Source organism: Rhinolophus sinicus, chromosome 5 (genome assembly GCF_057876585.1).
Source record: "Rhinolophus sinicus isolate RSI-liver-muscle chromosome 5, RSI-T2T, whole genome shotgun sequence".
In the NCBI taxonomy this organism is placed as follows: Eukaryota; Metazoa; Chordata; class Mammalia; order Chiroptera; family Rhinolophidae; genus Rhinolophus; species Rhinolophus sinicus.
In genome coordinates, this window is record NC_142505.1 from 107,790,947 (window position 1) to 107,812,455 (window position 21,509).

Here is a 21,509-nt window from a genome sequence, read left to right on the forward strand (position 1 = left end):
ATAGTTTGCCAGGTTGCATCAGGTTGTAACTCCTCGCTTTTGGTCATGCTGCAGCCTGTTAGTTATTTAATCACCTTTTTCCGCACTTTCTTCAGTTTTCATATTTTCTGAAGGAAGGCTTAGGGTTAAAAGTGGTAACCTAATTTCTACATCTTACCGTGTGCTACCGTGTTTCCCCGAAAATAAGACCTAACCGGAAAGTAAGCCTTAGCATGATTTTTCAGGATGACATCCCCTGAACAGAAGCCCTAACAGATCTTTTTGGAGCAAGAATTAATATAAGACCCGGTCTTATTTTCAGGGAAACACGGTATATACACACTTCGTGTACTTTATCTCTAACCCTAAACAACCCTGTAAGAAAGCCAGATATCGGTGTGTGCTGCGTGCCAGGCCCTCGTGTGGGCTCTGGAAACGCAAGGATGAGCAGAGGGCCATCTGCCAGCAGCGTCACCAGCCCGGCATCAGTCCCTTATCTTAGGTGGCACATGACTCTATAGCACAGGACTTCTCTGAGGAGGTGACACCTACGGTGAGACCTGAATGGCAAGGAGGCCCCCCATGCAGGGGGCAAGGGGAGGAGCTTCCCAGACAGAAGGAGCAAAAAGTTTAAAACCCCGAGGAGGGCACATGCTTTGGCAGCCTCGAGGAACAGAGAAGGCAGGTGATGATTCCAGGATGAGAGTCGAGAGGGAGTTCTTGTTTTCCTTGTTTTTCCCAGTGGAGGTTATACAGTAGAGGAGGAGGGATGAGGAGGCAGGAGGGGCACGCGTGGAGGGCCTGACCCCGGCCAGGAGCAGAGACCGGGCCTGGCTGCGGCCCTGGCTGCGAGCCTGCGAGCCCGAGGCCCAGGGTGTGGGCTGGGTGCAGCCGGGCGGGCGACTGGGGAGTCTGCGTCTCGGGGAAGGTAATTCAGCCATGGGGGGAGCAGGTCTGAAGAAGGAACAGTCTGTGCAGTAGGTGTTTTGAAGAGAGAGTGAGCGTCTACAGAAGAGTGGTGGGGACACAGCACTAGTGCTAGATGCCCATTTACAATTTGGAGTCATGGTTTAAAATAAAACCCGTTGATCTGGTTGTTTTCTAGCAACATGCAGCTTCTCCGCTCAGACAAGAAGTAATAAAATGGGTTTGTCAGGGCTGTGGTGCTGGGAGAGGAGGAAGGGTGCAGGTGTTTGTGAGCGTGGGGTTGTGGTGTCCCGAACCCTAGAATCCAGGGTAAGGAGGCACATGGGGACAGGACAGGAGGGAAAGGAGAGGCCAGGTGGCACTGGCCGTCCCTGTGAGGCTGTGTCGCTGCTGGACTGCAGAGAATGGGAAGGAGCCTGGGAGGTCATGGTCGGAGTGGGCTGAGCTTCGTGCCCAAGGTCGCAGACGGGCCGTGTGGCAGGAAGCCTGCCAGCCTGTGCTGCTGCCTCCTTCCTCCTGGAAACGTCCGCAGGGCCCCCTTGGCAGTCCACATGCAGTTGGCGCATAACTGCTCTTTAAGTACCTCTCAGTTATTGCCTGGTCCTTTCTGTCCTGTATGTGGAAGCCAGCCACCTCCCTGCTTCTCGTGGGGGTGTGGCTCCACACTGTCCCCATCATCACCACTACTGGTGGCCTTCAGTCAGCTGTGAATGGTGCACAGATGGAGTCTCTGAGATGGGCGCCTCCTAAAAGTGCCCTGTATTTACTGTGAGCTTGAGGTGTTTGGAGCTCGCCTGCCTCCTCCCAGGCTGCAAGGCATGTCTTGGTCCAGGAAATGCAAGGTTTTGAAATCTCATTCAAATATGTCTTTGTCTGGCTTCTGTTCTTAGATGCGCTCACTGCATAATATATTGTTTGCAGCTCTATATTCCAAATTGCCCTTCCCTCCTTGACCCTGGTGCTGGAGGCCTCAATTCGCACTCCCTGTGTGGTCCCAAGGCTCCGTCCATCCAGGCCCAGGGCTGCCTCCAGGCAGACTGCACCCTCCAGCCCCCTCCCCCACCACATACCATCTCCACTCAGTCAGCAACCTGAAGTCTCCCACAGCCCCAGACCTGATGCTGGGCTCTGGGGAAACTAGTAGGAGTCAGTCCAGGGAACAGTGTGTTGTGTGTGTAAGGTGTGCTGAGTGACGACATGACAGGAGGGGAGGCTCAGGCCCCTGAGGCGGCTTTGGGGGTGGGATCAGGGGGGACAGGCATTTGGGCCAAGATCTGAAGAGCTCAGACAGTCCTCCAAGGAGAGGACGCGGGAGTCCCGTTCACTGAAGGTGGGAAGGGGTGACCACAATTATTTAAGGTGGAGGAATTGACAGAGCTAGTGACTAACTGGTTAAAACCCCTGTTCTGTCTTAACTCTGGGAGCAGGTCTGGTTTACTCAGGTTTGTGTATTTTGAAGGCCTTTTGTGTGTGTGCGTGTGTGTGTGTGTGTGTGTGTAATTTATATAATTTTGAGCTCCAGATCTTTAACATGCCAACATTAAAAATGAAAGACATTCTTATCTGAAATTAAGTTACACATTTAACTACTAGAGAAAAACTATTTTGGGACCAAGGTTCTCAATAATTAAAAATAATCAGGGTCTATAAATATGATTGTATGCATTGAAGACAGAGTTACTTAGGGTTTTTTTTAAGTACCTACAATTTGAGAGAGCCCTCTTCCCGCTTTTGAGAAAAAAATATAAGTTGTCTTTCGTGGGGATATTTATGTATTTTATGATTTGACCTATATTAAACATAGAAAGAAATGGCTTTATGGTGAAAATTTTGTCTAAAATTCTACAAATAATCAAATTGATAAATGACCCCACTCTTGAGACAGAAATAAGAATGAATTCTTGAATTAACCTTTATCAATCCCATGCTACTTTAAGTAAACAAATGCGTGTTTTAATATGTTGTTCATCTCAAATGTTGCTGTCTTGCTGGATACATCAGACATATGCTGAAATGAGGTTTCCTTTTAAATCTACCAGTCACAGTTACAGGTTTTGCCTAAAGAGGAAAGTCCAGGTTTGGTCAGGGTCCCTTTGTAAAAATTGAAACATCTAATCATTATACCTTAAAGTACTTTTTAAAATAACACTTTTTCTACTTATAATAACCCAGAAAAGTTTTGTTTTGGTAGAAATTTTGGAAAACATGAAGTATTAAAAAGAGAATTTTAGGACCTCCAGGGAGAAGAGAGAAGCTAGAGGTTGAATCAATAGCCAATGGCTGATGATGTAATCAGTCATGCCTATGTAATGAACCCTCCATAAAAATCCAAAGGACAGGGTTCAGAGAGCTTTCTGATTGGTGAACTTCTGGCCTGGAGAGGGTATGGGAGCTCCTCATCCCTTCCTGCCTGCACACCGTGCCCTATGCATCTCTTCCATCTGGCCGTTCATGAGTTACAGTCTTTTACAATAAATCAGTGATCTAGTAAGTAAAAAAAAGAGAAAGAAAAAAATTTCAATTTTCTGTAATTTCACTTCCACAGTAACTGCTGTTAACATTTCATTATATTTCCTTTGAGATCGGGTAAATCTATTTAGATATATAAAAGACACTTCACCTTCCCTCCCAGAGCCCGCACACACATGGGAGCAGAGCAGCTCGTGCGAGTGCCAGGGAGGCCCTGGCGCTCTGCCTGGACTCTGACGGGCTGCCGGCCTGTGACGGAAGCAGGGGCGGCCCGTGAACAGCACCTCTCTGCGCCCTTCCCATCCTCATGGTGCCTCATGGGTATGGGCCCAGCTTTCCAGCATCCCAGGAGGTACGGTGAGGTCTTGTGACATGGAGAAAAGGAGACGGCACAGAAGGATGACGGCGGCTTTCTAAGGTCCCCTGGCAGGTTGAGAAGCACAGTTCTGAAGTCGCACCTGGCAGCTGATCGGTGCCCCTCCGTCAGAACACTGGTGAAGGGACATATACCGTTGTCACTGTGTGCTGTTTATGAGGCACTGGCACATGGCTGCACTGTTTTTCTGACCCGGAGGATATTGGAAAACTCCAGCTAATCAAGGTCAAAAGAAAACATTGGCTTTTAAGAATCAGCAAAGGCTGCAAGGTTTGAGAGCCTCCCGGAAAGAGGCTCTGCTGGCTACAGTTCCAGGATATTCTCATTTCCTTATCTGTAAAACAAAGTGCATCTACTCTGGGAATGAAGAGGTAACAACCCCAAGATAAGTGAGGACAGGGTGCGTCAGAGATGCACAGTGAGTGAAAGACTGGCTTATATTTCTGTCTCTAACACCTTTTGAAGTACTATTTCAAGATCCTATGCAAACTGCAGAAGAAGAAAGTGCAGCTCTATCAGCGTTCGCCCTCAGATGCCTCTGGTGCTGCCACGCGGCGTCACTACCAGGTCACATCCGTTCCAAGGACCCAGCTGATTGGTGGACAAGCAGGCCTGGCTCAGGGAGAACAGAACCGGTGCTGCCCCCAGAAGTAACCTCTGCAGAGGTGAAAACGCCTGCTTTTAATGGACCACCAGTCTCGGGGCCTCTCGCAGTAGCAGGAGGTGCAGGATCTAGTCACCTGTGTGTCAGGAAGAACGAGATGCTTCAGGGACTTAAACTGAAGAATTATGGGTCAGACAGAAACATTCCAGAACGGCACTGCCTGTAGCCACTGGACACGGGCGGCTGAGCGTTTGAAAAGTGGGTAGTGCAACTCAGGCTAAGGAACCGAAATTTTAATTTTACATTTGTATCTAATTTTAATGTAAACAATCATATTTGGCTAGCGGCTACCGTGTTGGACCGTCAGGTATTGGTCACACAAACCAGAAATTCCATTTGAAAACTCGATCCAGAGCATGACGGTTGCGAAGCACACACTGTGACGGGCCTGCCCGGGAGCCCTCGAGGGCAGGGTGCACAGTCCTGGAATTTTGTCTCAAAAGTTCTTACGCCCAACTGGACTGGTAATTTATCTTTGCTAAACTCAAATGTTTAAACCACCTGGTGATGTTGGGGGAAAGAATATTTCTATCTCAGCCAGCTGTGGAGTCCATGTGAGCTGGCAGAGCACCTTAGAATTGTATACATAGTTTTTACATACAACCAACCGTCAGTTACTATGGAGTTTGTTTAAACACCGGGACACGTGGGCTTAAGTACACTGAACACCTGATCCTGGGAGCCGCCCCCAAAAAGGGGGGATGTTCCTGACCCCACTAACCCAGACGGTCCCGTGGCTGCCCTGTGCTGTTACAGCACAAAGGATCTGGGACGCCGTCGTCTCCCTCGGGCTCGGGGAGCGGGCGCTGGGAGTGAAGTGTGTCGTTCTCTGTTGTACACGCAGCAGTTTTAAATAATCAGATAACTAGGCTTTAAAAGGCCCCTGGAACACTGAGCCCACTTCGTCTCCAAGCTGCCGACTGTGGGAGCCGGAAGTGCAGGCCCTGTGAGCGGCCCTGTTTGTACCTACTCTCCGCTCCACAAAGAGGGCACCTTGCTTTCAGAAAAGAGCCCTGTGACCCAGGGCAGGTGGCTTTTCCCTGGCTGGGCGTCAGTGTTCCCATTTTAAGAATAGAGCAGAGGTTGTGAACTGGGAGATAAGTCCGGCCCACAGCTGAGGGCTGGCTTTCGCTGTTAACATTTAAACAGGTATCAGTTAGGGCTGCTGCGTTGCAGGTAACAGAGCTGACCTCCAGCTGGCTTCCAAGTTGAAGGGATGCTCTGTTTTGTGGGAGCGGCAGTCCAGAGAGGGCAGGTGCCCGCCCTGCCTTCCATGTGGGCTCTGTTCCTAAGGCAGCAGGCAAGCAGTGCAGGGCTCCCCACTCAGCATTGTCAGCGGAACCCGCTTCGCCTGGACTGGCCGTGGAGGTCTCTTGCTCTGAGTGTCTGCCTGGGGAACAGGCTCCGCTGGGTGGTCTGAGCTGACCAGGACCCCCACAAGCTGAGATCCAGTAGTCCCTTTCAAGGGCCTGTGCTGGGCACCCAAGGGACGGGTGGACACGTACTGCCCATGGCGTGTCAGCAGGTGCCCGCTCCAGGTGGATTTGTGTTTGGGGTTTTTGTGGGGGAATCACAAGATATGTCCAGCCTGCTCTTCCTGCTCGGCCACTGTGGGCTGGTGTGGGTTGTCTCGCAGGCAGCCCGCTCCTCTCCTAGAGACGTGCCTGGCTCCGGACCGTGGTGACTTCCTGTCTTGCTGAGTGCACTCTGGACCAGCACTGCTGGTTGCCAACAGGGGACACAGAGCATGCAACAAGGGGTGCCTACAAGGCCACACTGGGTGCTGGCCCAGCCAGAGGCGTCGGTGCCTTGGAGCCTTGCTTTGTAAAGTCTGAGAAGTGTAAGATGGGACATGTGCTGCCCATGTGTGGAGGGTCAGTTTGTCTGCCGATTGGCGGTGGAAGCTTGGGCAGCTTAGCTCCAGATGTGGTCTGAGCATATGCTGTGTGCCCTGCACTGCGGGCCTGGCAGTAGCCACAGCACAGGTGCAGGGAAGGCCTTCAGAGACCTTGGCGTTCCCGCTGGACGAGGCCGCATCTGCCAGCTGCGGGAGGGAAGGAAGGGTGGGGAGTGCAGCGATGGAGACCCCAAGCCCCACTGCATGGCCCGGGAGGCAGTGGACGGACACACTCAGGCTAGAGCTTCCGGGGCCAGCAGGCAGGACGGCTCCCAGCGTCCAGCAGTGAGAGGGCCGAGACTGTGGTCAGGTTGGAGGTGGGGAGGTTCTGAAGACGTGAGAGCTAACGTGAGCATTCGTCATGGGGTGAACGGGGGCCACATGGGGCCTGCGGGTGCCCTTCACTGAGAGCACGTGGGGGCACGGGGGGAGTGTGGGAATGGTGGTCAGTGTGCCCGTGGCAGCAGGCTTGCTGGGAGGTGTTACAGGGGGAACCTTTCTGAAAAGGTCGTATTCTTTATAGTGAACTGAAGAGTACCACGTACTTTTCACAAAGCCGCTGGGTATAACCAGGCCCAGGTCAGGACACAGACCATGACCCAGCCCCGTCCCTTCGCACAGTCCAGGCTGCCCTGACTTTGGACACAGATCAGCCCTGTGCTCCGGGCCCCACGTGAGCTGTCCACTGCTGTTCCATTGTGTGGCACTCACTGACAGAAGGCTGTTGTCCCTTCTGTGGGTGGACATGTGGGCTGTTCCGAGCCCGTGTGCGTGCTGCTTGCACCAACTAGCAAGGGCTTCCAGGGGCATGTGCCCACCACGTGCGCACAGCACTGAATGGTTTCAGGCTGTCACCTTAAGGGTTACTTTGCCCCCCTCCTCCACAGCACAAGTGTTACTTCTGGTCACGTTGCTTTCAAGGATGGAGGATATTTCTGTTCCACCTTTGTTCCTCTCAAATGCTGTGGGATAAGCACCCAGGTGACACAAGGTGGCTGAACTCCGTCTGCAGTTTGGGGGGGCGGGGGGGGGGGCGGGAGGCCCTCTAGGAACCAGCTCCAGGGTTTGGCCTTGAGGAGAGTTGGTGTGTGCAGAGCTCTCCCCAGATGTGAGGACACACATGGGGGGCAAGCACTGCCCCAAGGAAAGGCGGGAAGTGGTTTCCAAGGTCACGTGGAGCTACTCCTGGGGTGGCAGAAAGTGTGCTTTCCGGCCAAGAGGACGCTGCTGGCTGGCCTGTGGCCACAGGGACCTTTCACCTAGAGACTCCGTGCATCCCCGCCCTGGGGCTGTCTCCTGGGCTTCCTGGTTCTGAACACAAGTGCTGGTGTATTTTTTAAATAATTCATAAATTAGCCCTTAATCATCATATAATGTGACCATTACCCCAGAAGTGCTTGCTCTGGGGCATTTAAACCATTTAAAGCCGTTAGGTGCGCTAAGCAGCTGCTTTGGGCTTCAGTGAGAAAAGTAGACACTGCATGGGGCACTGCCTCCTGGTGCCAGGGCTCCTCATCGGGATGACCCGGCTGGCCTGCTGGTCCTGGGGTTCAAGGTGAATGTGAAGTCCTCAGAGGCCCGGAGACAGCAGGCCAGGTTTGCAGTAGCCCCAGTGTCCCTAGCGCCCCGCTCCTCTCACTTGAGTCAGGAGGTCAGAACCCAGCAGAGCCCTGGTCTGGGCTTCAGCCTCCAGGTGAAGGGACAGGGGCTCATCTAGTCCATGTCCAGAGGTCTGCGCCCTGAGACGCGCGTCCTGGGAGCTTTCGGGACCAGCAAGTCTGGCGGCCGTTGGTCACACAGTGGCACACTGCCCTCTCCTGGACAGCTTCTGAGTGAGCCCCACGAGCTTGGACCAGAGGTTTCTTAGAACAGCCAGAACCGATTGAAGGCAGATTCTTACAGCCCGCAGGTTCTTTGGAACGAAGGAGAGAAGGCACACCTGGCCCCTGGCCATAGTGGGGGGCCTCCAAGTCCCAGGGAGGGAGGTGAGGCCCCTGGAGGTTCCAGGAGGCAAAGGCAGTGTCTGCACAGCACAGTTGATCTGCTCTTTTCCTCACTTGATAGAACTTCTTACAAGATCTCTGGGTAGCAGTTGGCACCAGTCTATTGGCACCAAAACCCAACAGGGTTTTATTGTCACTTACTGTTTTTCATGGCATCATTCATGAGTGGGCTCCCAAAAAGCCAGCTGCAGTCAGTCACTAGCTTTGCACCTGGAAGGCCAGGGGCCAGGCACAGGCCCTGCCATTTCCCCAAGTCGGAGATGTCCCGGGTCAGTCACTATCTGTTAAAGTGTTTTCTGTTCTTGCCCTTATTCTTTCAAGTGAATTTACAGATATCTAGGTAGTGTCAGATGAGTTGGGACTCCAGGGCACTTTTAAACATTTGCAGCTTTAAACAGTCCCTATGTTTTAAATGCCTTTACCCTCAGTTTTATTTAAAATGTCCCAATTTCATGAGCCTTCCATGACTTCATCTTTGTCTTTCCCACAGAATAATACAAACGGGACTGCCAAGCTTCCTTTCCTCAGGTATGTTCACTTTCTCCATAAAGCCCTTCCAAGCTGGAAGTTGCCCTCCTGTCTGTGAGTTGTCTGTAGCGTCCCCCAGAAGGTCTTTTCTTGGTGCACAGCCCAGGACGCCCAGTCCTGAGAAAGGCCTCAGGCCTGTGGGGTCAGGAGAAGGCCGCCACCTGGTTCTTCTCAGTCCAGGGAGGCACCTGCCAGATCCAGAGGTCCAGAGGGTGGTCTCCTGGTCACACACTGCATTTGGCAACTTACTAATCCAGACTCAGGCCTACGTGGCGCTCCCACATGACGTCCTCCCCTAGAAGACCAGAGAGCTGGGCTCTCCTGTGTCCACAATGTTTAAAACTCTGGATAGTTCTCTAACCAGTAGCATGGAGAGAACTGCCAGAGTGAAACTTTCATATTCAGAAAATGCTGTCTGGAATTTATATGAACTGTGTAATTTTACAGAGCAAGCACAATAGTTTTTAGTGCTTTTAAAGTCAAATTCCCATCTTGTAGCAGTTGTGTAGATGTTTTTTTCTTCCCCCACAGTGGAGAAAACCCCTTTGCTACTGTGAAGCTCCGACCGACGGTGACAAATGATCGATCAGCACCAATCATTCAGTGAAAAGGTGGCCAAGGAGCCCGGTCCTTGTACTGTTAGTTCTCACTCGCAGAAGACGCTGTACATTGTTTGGTGTGCGCTGTTAACTGCCTCACCAGAGGGCGCCTGGTTTTAAATGTCTTCTACTTGAGCAAATCAATGAGTTCTCAATTTCACATAGTTGGGTTTGCACATTTCTGTCTTTAAGAAGATAAGTTAGTTTAGTGACCAACTCAATCATTTAAAATATTTCCTTCCTATTCTGTTCAAAAAATAGTAAATCTGGTTCCAATACTTACTGTGTGATTTTAAAAATATTCTATGATTAATTTTTAAATAGCCAAAATAAGGGATAGTCGATGCTTTCATTGACTGGCTTTCTATGCCTCAGTGCAAATGAGACCAGTTTTATTTCATAAAGCACCTGCTCTTAGGTAGTATTATGACGTTTATCTAAAGAAACTATATAAATTTGCGTCTTCGCATGCAAATAATTTTAAGGAATATAAATTATGAGTATATTATATAAAATTTAACTTAAAAATTTTTTAATTTTTCTTTAATCATATTCAGAGCTACCCGAGATGGAGAAATCCCAAACTTCCACACGATTTAGACACAGCTGGAGCCTGAGATTAGCCTGTTCCTATAATGGCCATGATATTGGTACTTGAATCATTTCTGAGAGCTACTGAATTTGGTAGTTCTGAGTTACCAACTGGATAGACCAATGAAATCCCACCAGGCCATACTATACATGAGTCTGGCTCATAGGGTGACACGTGCATCTGAGGGTGCCATGTGTGGAAACTGGGGTGCTCGCTACTAGTTGACCAAAGCTGCCTCCATCACGAATGTGGGGTCTGAGTTCCTCCACTTTTCAGTCAGGTACTGACTGCCCTATAATCTGCTATAAAGCCAGGAGGACCTTTGTGACCTGAGTCTGGGGCTGGAAGGGTCTGCGTTAGCTGACACCTGCCTGGCAACCTGGGCTTCTGTGGAAGGGAACGCTGAGCAGATGGCCGAGTTCGTCTCTGGCTGTCGGGGGTTCAGCCCTATTTTGGAGGAATGGAGAATCGTGATTAGAAGTCACTGTGTGCGGGCAGGGAAGGGGGCTGGTTGCTTATCAAGCCCCCTTTGGTCTTGAGCTCCTTTGGTCTCACCCTAAATATTATTTTTCTACAAGCCTGAAATTGGCCAGGAGCAAATGCAGGTAGAACTAGTGTATGTGTGTGACACTCTGGTTCATGGTCCTGTCCTCTTCCTGGCTGGTTGCTAAAGGAGGGCTAATGACACAGGACTGTGAGGGCTCCCCCAGGACCGACTCGGGAAAAGTGCAGTTGGTCAAGACACACAGTTTTGAGAGAAGAAGCTCCAGTCAGCAAAGAAACCACAGATTCAGTTAAGTGGCCCACTGTTCCTCTCACCATTTAGGTAAGAAGCCATTATCTGCACCAGTGGGGAGGCAATGAGGTGTAGACTCCCAAGTGCCTTAAGGGAGAAGGGGTGGGGGTGCCACACCCTGGCCCGGCCTCGGGGGATCGTCCGGCTGTGTTAGAGGGGACGCGGTCTGCAGGCCCACTAGACCCATCCAGCCCACACTCACCTTCACACAACAACTAGTGGTCACTTACCTGCCGCACAGGTGGGGGGCTTGCCTTGCCCTTGGCACTGAGGTGCAGGCTCTGCAAATGTCAAGGTGTTATGTTTCATGATAGTAATAAAAGAACTTGAAGAAAGAACCTTTTTTGAGGTGTAAATGCCTATCAGGAGATGACAGTAGACGAGTACTGGCCATGAACTGAACAGTATTCTGTATATGTTTGAAATTTTCCAAACAAAACTTTACTTCTCTAACTGGAAGTGTACAAACACCGAATAAGCAGAACCAGGTAAACAACGGTATGAATCTTGTTTATTGAAAACAGTATTTCTCACCTTTCTCAAATTGAAGACTGCAAAAAATAAAAGCAGTGCTTGATTGAGTTGGCCCTGACGCTGGGAGCAGTGTTGCTGTGTGTCCCCTCTGTGACCCGAGCCCGGGAGACCGGCTCGCACATGCCCACTCTCGCCCACCTCACTTTACAAAACAGTCCTGAAGCGTAATCAAATAAAGCTACTGTACACGACATTTACATTAGAAAAAGAGCCGGGTGTAGGAAAGCGGGGGTGTTCCCTTTAGGTAAAGTTTGCTCCACAGTTGGGACATCTTCGCTTCCTCAAGGCGAAACAGCAGATGAACCCAAAGGGGAACAAGACGATGGCCAAGAAGATGCCCAGGAAGGTGAAGGAGTCCTCCAGAACCCCGACTCTGCAGGGAGAGAGGGCACCGGGTTAGGGCTCTCGGCCTGATGTCCCACCGGACCCCCGACCCAGAGCCCCTTCCCTCCCCACCCTCATGGTGACAACGCCTGCAAAGGCCGCCTACTCCCGGCCATCGGCACCGTCCGCACATGCCAGGTACAGAGGGGAAGGCAGACCACGATCAGTCACTACCCAGAAAATGTGAGGACGGGGTCGTGACAACTTCCTGGAAAGGTACCCTGCCTTCCAAAGGCAAGGACGTCCAGCTGCCATGTAACCTGCCATGTTTTCTTTTACAAAAGGAGGAACAAGAAACAAGTGCTATTTTCTATAAAAATTCTTGCATCCCTGAAAACAGCAAGACCAAGAAAACCAAATCATTTTAGAGGATCTTTTCCCAATGTTGAAAAGTTTTACATTGGGTTTTCCATCCCCCAGAGGGAAATTCCAAAAATAGGGATCGAGTTCAGAATTTTGTTTGCTCTTTGTTTTGAGGGGAAGGGGACAGCAGATTTTAATGCAAGATTAAAATCAGCTATGTTCACACACTGTCTAGAAGGCCACTTGAGAAATGTCAAAGCTTCCTCTTCCGAAAAGTCAAGTTTACCTTTAATGTGCACAGCAAGTAATCCCTAAGACACCTAGGGGCCATCAGCCAACTCGTGCCAGTGAGTGTAGGTGCAGACACCTGAGGTCACCACTCAGACTACGGTCATTTTCAAAGGCCCGACAAGTGGGAAGCACGGCCCCACCACTGCTCCTTAGGTGCCTGAAAAGTCCTGGGCACAGAGCTGAAATTCAAATGAGAACCACAATACCCAGCTCAGCGCAGATGAGAAATGGGAGCCCGGAAAAGCAGCAGGAGCAAGCTCCTGGAGGGTGGCCGGGCAGCGCCAGCCCTTGTCCGCCACACTGAGCTTGAGGGCCTGTGGCAGGCGAGGCGCTTCACCAGAAGACATGAGAAAACAAAAGGAGGGGGTTCGGGGTGAGGCTGTCCTGAAGTGGGGAAGGGCCTGGCAGGAAGCTAAGGCCACAACTGCAGGTCGGGAGGGCCTCACGGCCCCTTCCCTGTGCTTTAAGCAGGAAAAGTCACGCTCACCCTCGCGTTGCTAAAGAGGACAACACGTCACTGGCCCCCTAGGAGCCCCATCCCCACGCCCTGCACATGTCCATCCCGGCTTCCTCGAGCGTCCTGAAGCCACTGGCCACTCCTCAGCCCCCATCGCTGCAACTACTGCTGAGGCTCCTTCATGCCTACAGCGCCTGGAAGCAGCTGCTGTGCCGAGTTTTGCCGCCCGGCACGGAGAGGTTCGGCTTCACACACAGAAGAGCACACTAGTGTCAAGGTGACGTGTGCCACACGGCTTCCTCCATGCCCAGTGCTGAGCCGCCGGAGGGCTGCTCCAGCTCAGCTGTCCGCCCGCCAGGCCGCGTGCACCTCGGGGCTGCAGGGGGTCGGCTCCAGTGCGCGCCCACAGCCCTGCAGAGCAGGCACCAGACCGGGGAATGGCAGCAGGACCTGTCCCCTGCCCTGCGGGCAACCATGAAAAAAAAGACCAGACTAAGGAAGTCTGCCTTTCAACTACTTGAAGAGAAAGTCAAAGCCAATGGCCACCTCCCATGCACCCACTCAGGAGGGAACTGCCTAGAACACATCTACAAGGGACACAGTACATTCTAGAAGCATTTCCCAAGGTATACATCCTGAAACACTAGTTTCCTTGATAGGCTCTGCAAAAAGAAAAGGGTTCTTTGGTCAAAGAAACTGCCTCTCTTCCCCTCGGAGAGTCCCAGTGTGTGTTGGTTTAGGAAACGCCCTGAGAAGTCCTGCAGTAAAGGTATCTGTTGAACTTGATTTCACCCAGTGTTCCCCATTCCCCAGACTCGCTGATGCCGCCCCGAGTGTGTGCTGACTGGCCAGACTGGAGCACACGCAAGGCCAGATCCACAGGGCCTGAATTTGTATCCGCAGGTACCATTTCTTACAACTGCAAAGGCGGTCGGCTCCGCACACCTCAGCCCTCCCCGGAGCTGTCCCTGCCCGTGAGTCCTGACCAAGCCAAGTGGAGCCCACACCACATCTGCCCCGGCTTCCACGAGTCAGGGCAGGTGGCCTAAGATCCAGCTGAAAAAGCATCTAAGGCCATGCTGCCAAAGTAGGGGACAGGGGCTTCAGGAAGGCCCTGAGCCACCAGCTGTGTCCCCACGAACAGGTGGACGTGACAGCTGCCCTTGGCTGGGAACACAGCTGCTCTGTCCATGGTCGTGGCCGACAGCTCCTCCCACTACTGAGGCTGCTCACACCACTTCAGAGGAGCTGAGGCGGTCTCGGACGGCTCGTTCTGGCGCCACGCGGGCCCCACGCTCTGCTTCCTCCTGCAGAACCACACGGCTCTGCACATCCCATTAGAACGTCCGGTGAAGAGGCCTCACACCCAGGTCACCTGCATCAGCCGAGAACCTTCCAGAGGAAAAGCCTGCCCTCTGAAGAAGTCGCCAGGTCCTCGCCCAGCATCCCCTCAGGGACCAATAGGCCCCAAGGACGGTGATTACCTAACTGAGCACCTACCCGGGCTGGACACAATGTATTATCTCACTTGACACACAAAGCTGTTAAGAGGCAGAGCCCAGAACCCAATGTGTCTGCTCAAAGGCTCCAGGAGATGCCCGGGGGGAGGCTGGGAGAGGGCCGCCCCTGCCCTGCTGTCCCCTCAGTGCCCCAGAAGGGGGCAGATGTGCACCCAGCATCTCCTGCTGGAGGAGCCCTCCCACCCGCTGCAGTCTCCCAGCATTGCTGCCCGTGAACCTACCCAGCGACTCCCATCTGCTGGCTGCTGTGCTCCAGGATCCAGTGTCATGGGCAGCAGCCCCCACCTGCTTCTTCCCTCATTCTCTGTCCAGAGCACAAAATGCTGGCCTACACCATAAAGCTGGCAGAAGCCCAGGTGGGCAGCTCAGTCTCCCCTGAGCCCTCAGTGCCTCGAGGCCAGGGGCACACCCGACCTGAGCACTGATGCCCAGAGGCGGCCAGACCAGCCTCCGGAGGCCCACACCTCCCGAGCTCTGCCTCCTGAGCACGAGGACGCCCTCATTCCTCAAAGCTGGTGTTTCCTGCCCAGGTCCATCCCTTACTCTGGCCAGAACCAACTGGCAGCCTGAGCCGCCCTTTCTGATGTCCTCAGTTGGGAGCACAGGTTTGAGATCTACACAACCCCCCCTCCACACACACACACACGCCCCTCCCCAGCCCTACCCACTGGAGCACAGCCCCCACCTTGCTGTCCCCTCACTGGGCCAGGCCACCAGGCAGCTATGTCCCCATAAAGAGCGAGGGCACTTCCCTTCAGTAACAGGGAGCTGAGGAGAATCAGTTCTGCCAGCAAGTCTGACCAGACCCAGACCACCTTCCCTGAGCGATGGCCCAAGCCTAAGGGACAGGAAAGGGTGTCTGCCCGGCCAGCAGGGGGCTCCGAGCGGTGCACTCCTCAGGTGCCACACCTGCCAACCCAAGAGTCCACCTCTTACCCACGACTCTGAAGGGCCGAGAGCTCAGAAAGTCTGTCGGCAACTCAGCTGGCAGCCACACGTGACCTGACTTGATTTACCTACTAAATGTGAATATTGATGTTTGCTGCAGAAATACTGATGTGACATGGGCACTGCCCATCGTTTTAAAACCCAAAATCTTCTGAACTGAGAAATAACATCCTGCTCTCTAGGCCAATTCTGATGCAGCAACACGCACTCCCGTCCCTACTTGGTCCTGTGGCGGCCCTGGGAGAGGCGGGGTGTGCCTACGGGCAGCGCTGCCGCCCTCTCTCCCTCCAACGCCTGAAATGCCCTGCTCAGTCCCGGGTGAGTGAGTTTCAACTCCATCAACTGGCTCAGAATCCACTGCAAACAAGTGGCTGAAGGCCCCTCCCCCATTCTTGAGCAATAAGTGGTGGGGCATCAGGGAAGGCTATGGAAGCTGGAGAAATTAGAGAACTGACTAATTCTGAAAACGCTTAACTCATGACTAGCCTGGGGAAAGTGGCCCCTCGATTCCACTGACGTCACTGCCCAGACAGCGGGCCTGCGTGGGCCCCCAGGATGAAGAAGATGGAGGCCCTGCAGCCCACAGGTCTCCAGAGCACCCCCAGGCCAAGTCCCCAACCTTTCCTCACCACCTCCTGTACTCACAGCAACCCCCGCCCAGGGGCCATCACTGTCCCCCTTACAGGAAGCTGGAGCCCAGAGCAGGGAGCTGCCTCTGAGCCCACCCACAGGCAGTTAGTGCCCCCTGCTCCAGCCGCCCTCCTCACCTGACCCACACTCCACCCAGCACCCGGTGGCTCAAGGCAGCATCCAGCCCCGGAGCAACCCCCAGACCAGCCCTCAAGGAAGGACAGCCTCCTCGGAAAGGGGAGCAGAGGATTTCCTCCAGACGACCGCAGGCCTAGAGCCTACGTAGGGGGACAGGTGAGATACCCCAAAACACCTAGCCAGCTCTCTTTAGAGACCAGGTCACATCCCAGTCCCACAGGAGGCAAATCTGCCCGGCCTCCGCTGCCTCAGGGTCTCCACTTCCACCAGGCCTCCCTTGGGGGCGGGGGAGCTGCCTCACTAGGGGCAGTGCTCAGACCCACAGAGCCACCAGCCACTCCGGGGGCAATGGGATCAAGCCCAAAGAAAGACCAGGCCGTCTCAGGCCTCGGAGCCTGCAGGCCCGGCCAGGGCAGGGACTTGGGGGTCTTCCACCACCCCGAGTCCCCAAGGAAGCCCAGGCACAGCTGCCTCGGGGAGGCCCACGAGTGTCAGGCCTGCCCAACACTCACTGTGGACCCCCCAAGCTCGGTGCAGAGCAGCCAAACTAGAGACCCTGAGTGCTCTCTGGAGGGCCAGGGGTGGCAGCAGCCCTGGGCCCCACGGTCTGCACACCCTGCCCGGTGCAGCCCAGGGCACGAGTCCCAGCTCATCTGTCTGCCGACACCCCCCCTCGGACCAGGGAGAGCACACAAGGCCATGGCCGTGAGCAGGGCCCATCCTGGCGGCCTGTTTTCTAGCCAGTCCAGGCATAGCCAACTCCCTCAGGCTGTCACAGCCCCGCCTCTCATGACCCCTCCACATCCCACCTGTCACCCCACGCCTTGTGTCGCACCCTCGAGACCTGCGCCTGCCCCCAAGGACTCCCCAGGTCACCCAGTGCCACCTCCTGGACTTACTGTCTTCACCTCTGGGCAGCACCTGACCTGACAGGGATTCCTTGAGCCTCTTGGCTTCCAAGGCCTCATTTGTTTCTAGATCCCCTCATACCTCCCTAGTCACCCCCAAAACTACCCAACAATACTACGCCAGTGTCAGCAGGAAGTCCGGTGAAGGCCAGGCTCTGCACCTGCTTTCTACATGGTCCGGACTTTGACCCCTGCCGCCCCGGACGCCTTCTCGGCCAGCCCGGGCTAACCCAGCCCGGCCCAGACCCCTGACCCACAGTGCTGCCACTTGTCTGCATCTAGGGACAGCCACACCCCACGGGAGGACCAGTTCAGGGAGGCCCAGGGGCTGGCGGAAGCCCCAGTTGGTCAAGGGCCGCAGACGGGTAAAATAAGCAGCACACACACTGTCCTGCCCGGGTCAGGAGGCTCCTGCGGCGGCTCAACAGGGAAGATGGAGTCCAGCCGCCTGAGGGAAGGCTGGACGATGGCAAAGTGACAAGGGACACAGGCCTCTTACGCCAGACCTCTCAGAGGGAATCACAGACGTGTGACTTCAGCAAATTCCTGCCAAGCTGCCAGGGAAGGAAAAGGACAGAGCTTGGCAGGCCGGATGGAAAGGGAAGCAGTGTCTCCCAAGCCTGTGACGCCAGACAGACAGTGGCCACACTGGACAGAGCCCAGGGGAAACCTCCCCATTCTCCCAAGAGGAGCCGCCCCAGGGCCCACGGCCCAAAACACAGTAGCGCCTCCTCCCTCCTGCCCACCCGTCAGCCTACTGGCCAGCTGTGCCCCACGCCCCGCATCGCTGCAAAGGCAGGAAGGCCTCGCGGGGCTCAGGCGCTGTGGGGAGTGCCCTCACTGCTGGCACCCATCCTTCTCACCCACAGACAGGAGGACATGCCTCGGGGGAAGTCAGTTTTTGGTACCAACTCGGTCCCCAAACTTGTTCTCAGAGCACGCATCCTCCTCACTGCCTCCCGCCCACCACACAGACGCAGAAGAATGGTGATCAACGTGAAAGGGGAGAAGCTTGTTCCCAAATGCTGGCGCCCCCCCATCCCCCGCCACCTCAGCTGAGGGCAAGACCCTCCCCAGAGAGCAGAGAGCACAGCCTGACCTTGATCCAGATTCTGCATGGCTGGGGGGCCTGGGACAGAAGCCACAGGCCTCTGAAAAGACACAGCTCCCACCCTAGGGAAAAGGAGGCATCAGGGAAAATGCTCCCACCCAGCAGCGGCCTGGAAGTGTCACAGCCCTGGGGACACCTCAGCCTTGGCTCCCAGCCTCTGCTCCTCCGAGCTCAGGGGCTTCGTCTTCCAGACCATCCCATCAGATGGGCACACAGGCCCGGCTGGTAGCTGGCAGGGCCAGGATCTGAACCCAGCCCCTCCCGTATGCTGGGCACTGCTGGGAGCTGGCAGTCAGACACGGCATGGAGAAGCTCAAAGTCCAGCCCAGACGCTCTGCCCAGGAGCCATCCTGATCCTCCCTGAATCTGCCAGCCAGACACCACTCCTTAAAATTAGGAGATCAGCTGAAGACCACAGCCCGCCTCCCAAAGAAACAAAACTAAACAGGGCCTTGGAATCCTCCAGCTGGGCTGTACACACAGCAGGGGTCTGAGCACCCAGGACCAGCCTCAAAGCCAAATACAGCGGATTTCCCATCACCCACCTCTCCATGCAACTTCCCAGGAATCCTGGTAGCTCTCTCCACATGTGACCACTGCCTGGCCCAGCAGCATATGACCAGCCTCAGAGTTCATGCCCCCTCTAATCCAAGCCCATCCATGTGCCTTCAAACCCCAACAGCTCTGAGGCCCTCTAGTGTCATGTCAGGAGAGAAGCACTCAGGAGGCAGCGAGGTGTCTGCCCTCCCCTACCTTGCCCTTCAAATTCTCCAAAGGCCTAAGTTCCACCAGCTGTGTCAGAAGAGACACCCTTTCTGGGCTTGCAAATGGGGTCCCCTGGCTAACACACAGCTGCAGGGCTCTCCCCTGCCCACAGCCCCCTTTATTAGGCATACGTTTGGCTCTGGGAGTCCAGCCTTTTGCCCCCATCTCTGTCATGCCCTCCTCCCTCTTGCCAGGCCCTGGTCTCCCACAGCTGTCCCCGGTGACTCTGAAATCATTAACTTCCCTTTGACTCCACTCTGGGCCTTCCAGATACACTTTTGAAATTAAGCGTAAGTGTAAACCAGGGTTTCTCAATCCCATCTCAGAGACTTGAACTTCCTCCTTCCAGACAGAAAACAGCGTCCTTGCCAAGTCTGCGCTGACTTTCTAAACGGTCCGAGTATTCCAATTCCCCAAGGGCAGGGACCAGGTTTTACCTGGATGTGAAGCGTCAGGACCCACAAAGAACAAGCATCTAGCTAGCTGCATCTCGGGCCCTACATAATTATCAGTCATCAGAAGATTCTGCAGGCTCCAGTTTGCAAATATGAAAAATCGCTCCTGCCCCAAAAGAAAGAACCAAGGTGTCTCCATCCTCACCCAGCTACCAGCCCTGCTAGGCATGAAGCAGCAGGTACAGCTACTGCTCCCCTGGCCCCTTACACCTGCAGATCTGGCACACACGGGCCCTCTGGATCAGGCCTCCCCTGCCCAAGCGCTTCAAGCAGCCCCTTCTCGGTCAAAGAGAACTTTCCACCACCTTCAAGAATTAACTGCAGAGCAAACTTGCAGGTCCCTGAACCAGGGATAAGAGTCTGTCAGTCCAACTGTTAACAGTTCTGCATCCCATTCACTTGGGACTCAATGGCCCAAAGCACTCAACTCCCCAAGAAAGGGAACCCACCCCGCTTGCCACGTTCCAACCCAGGATGACTGAGCCCACTCTCCCCCACACCACAGCTTGTCCCAAGTCAAGACTGACCGGCCCCAACCACTCTGCCCTTATGAGGTTCTGGTATGTGTTCTTAGAGGCTTCCGGGGGCCAGCGCCCAAGCCTGGGACATACCTGCAGACTGGGCAGCCACCGACGACAACGATGGAATTGGCAGGGTACCGGGTGACATTTCGACTGTGGATGCTGTAGACCCTGGGGTGGTGGGTGGGTATCCCTGTGGACAGGAAGGCACATCAGAAGGGGGCAGGGAGGAAAATCTGGGAGCTGAGGACTTCTGCCCGTCCTCCCCGCCACAAAAAAACCCCTTTCCAAAATCCAGACAACAGCTGCCTTCCCCGGGTGCTTCCTGGGGGCTCCAGTGCAGGCAGGACCTCGTCAGTAAAGTTCACTTGAAATGAGGCTGTGATGCTTCCGGGGAAGGGTGGGTCTGCTGTGCACGAACCCCCGGGTGGGCAGCGCCCACACGCAGAAGCGTGACAGCAGCTCCCTGGTGCGGGAGATTTCGCCCCAACCCTTCCCCACGAACCACCGACCCTGAGGCCCCGCGCTCCCGGCACCGGGTCGGCCTCGCGGCAGCGCCCGCGCCCGCGCGCGGGTCCTGGGCAGCACTCGGCTGCGTCCCGAGAAAAGTTGGTTTTGGGGTTAATCGTCGCCGTAGGACTCGGCCCCCAGGCTGCTCCCGGCGCCCCGCCCGCTCGGCCCGCCCCCGGCCCCGCCCCCGGAGCCCGGGCCCCCGGCCCCACAACACACCCCTCCCCCGCGACCTCGGCCACCAGAGCCCGGCCCCGCCGACCCCCGCCCACCGGACCCACCTGTGACGAGGTAGGGGTAGGGCGGCGGCGGGGGCGCGGCGGGGATGGCGCCGTAGCCGTGCGGGCCGCACGCGAAGTCGCCCTGGCCGGCCTCCAGGTTGTAGGCGGGCGGCCGCTCCTGCAGCAGGGGCTTGTGGTCCATGGCGGGCGGCGCCCACTGCGCCCGGCCCGGCTCCCGCTCCCGCTCCCGCTCCGGCTCGGACTCGCGGGGACGCCCGGACGGCGCAGCGGTGGATCCCGCTCCTCGCGGGCGGCGGCGGTGGGGCTGGCCCCTCTCGCGGGCCGCGGGCGGGTTTCCCCTCAGCGCCTCCCCCGCCAGTCACAAGACCCGGGTCACGTGGCGCGGCTCCCGGCGGGGGTGCGGCGTGGGGCGGGGCCGAGCGTCGTCTTAAAGGGGCCGCCCGGGCCGCCCCTCCGGCCACTTGTTGGCTGAAACCCTGCGCGCCTTCCCGCCTTGCCTCCCTGCCCCGCATCGGCGACCCTTATACCTCCAACCGCGAGAAGGCACCCTTCCTCCCCCCAACACACACACACAAAGCCCGCAGTTACTGCACTAGGGTCGTGACCTTTATGGCCCAGGGCCCAGAGCTAGGGCCGGTCCCACCCCCCTCCCTGCGGGCTGGGAATCCGGACGCTGTATCCCACCGATCACCGGGCAGGGGCAGGGGCCTAGGGCCGCGACGGCCTGGAGGAGGGCCCTGGCAGCGCGAGTTCCAGGGCCGCCCACCGGTTGTCACCGCCCCTGGACAGGCAGAGGGACCGGGCCTCCGTGTTCTGAGCGACCTGGGAAACTCCTGCAGGAAAACGCGAGTGTGTGTCTGAACCGGGCCTGCTCGCGCTCAGCTGGGGTTCAGTCCCTGGGTTTTACTTTTGACAAATCAAATTAGGTAATAACTCCCCCAGTTTTAGGTTGGCACCTACTG

General features: G+C 55.4%; 2 protein-coding genes across 2 annotated transcripts in view; one reads left to right on the forward strand and one right to left on the reverse strand.

Moving 5' to 3' along the window:
• BAIAP2L1 (BAR/IMD domain containing adaptor protein 2 like 1) overlaps positions 1–9,720 on the forward strand; it is a 73,972-nt gene extending 64,252 nt beyond the window's left edge. Inside the window, exons 13-14 of the mRNA XM_019716460.3 lie at positions 8,806–8,843; positions 9,375–9,720. Coding sequence (XP_019572019.1) covers positions 8,806–8,843; positions 9,375–9,450 — 114 coding nt within the window. The 3' untranslated portion in view covers positions 9,451–9,720. The remainder of the gene's footprint in view (positions 1–8,805; positions 8,844–9,374) is intronic.
• Positions 9,721–11,324: 1,604 nt separating this feature from the next.
• Positions 11,325–20,876, reverse strand: BRI3 (brain protein I3). Its single transcript, XM_074313927.1, has 3 exons — positions 20,587–20,876; positions 19,886–19,988; positions 11,325–11,737 (listed from the first exon to the last, which is right to left on the reverse strand). Exons 1-3 carry the CDS (start codon positions 20,726–20,728, stop codon positions 11,605–11,607), a joined length of 378 nt encoding a protein of 125 aa, XP_074170028.1. The 5' UTR covers positions 20,729–20,876; the 3' UTR covers positions 11,325–11,604.
• Positions 20,877–21,509: the final 633 nt, after the last annotated feature.

Coding starts and splice junctions, on each gene's coding strand:
- BRI3 (XM_074313927.1), bottom strand. CDS start 20,728: ATGGACCACAAGCCCCTGCTGCAGGAGCGGCCGCCCGCCTACAACCTG. Junction 19,989..20,586: donor CTACCCCTACCTCGTCACAG/GTGGGTCCGGTG, acceptor TCCTGTCCACAG/GGATACCCACCCACCACCCC. Junction 11,738..19,885: donor GGTGGCTGCCCAGTCTGCAG/GTATGTCCCAGG, acceptor CTCTCCCTGCAG/AGTCGGGGTTCTGGAGGACT.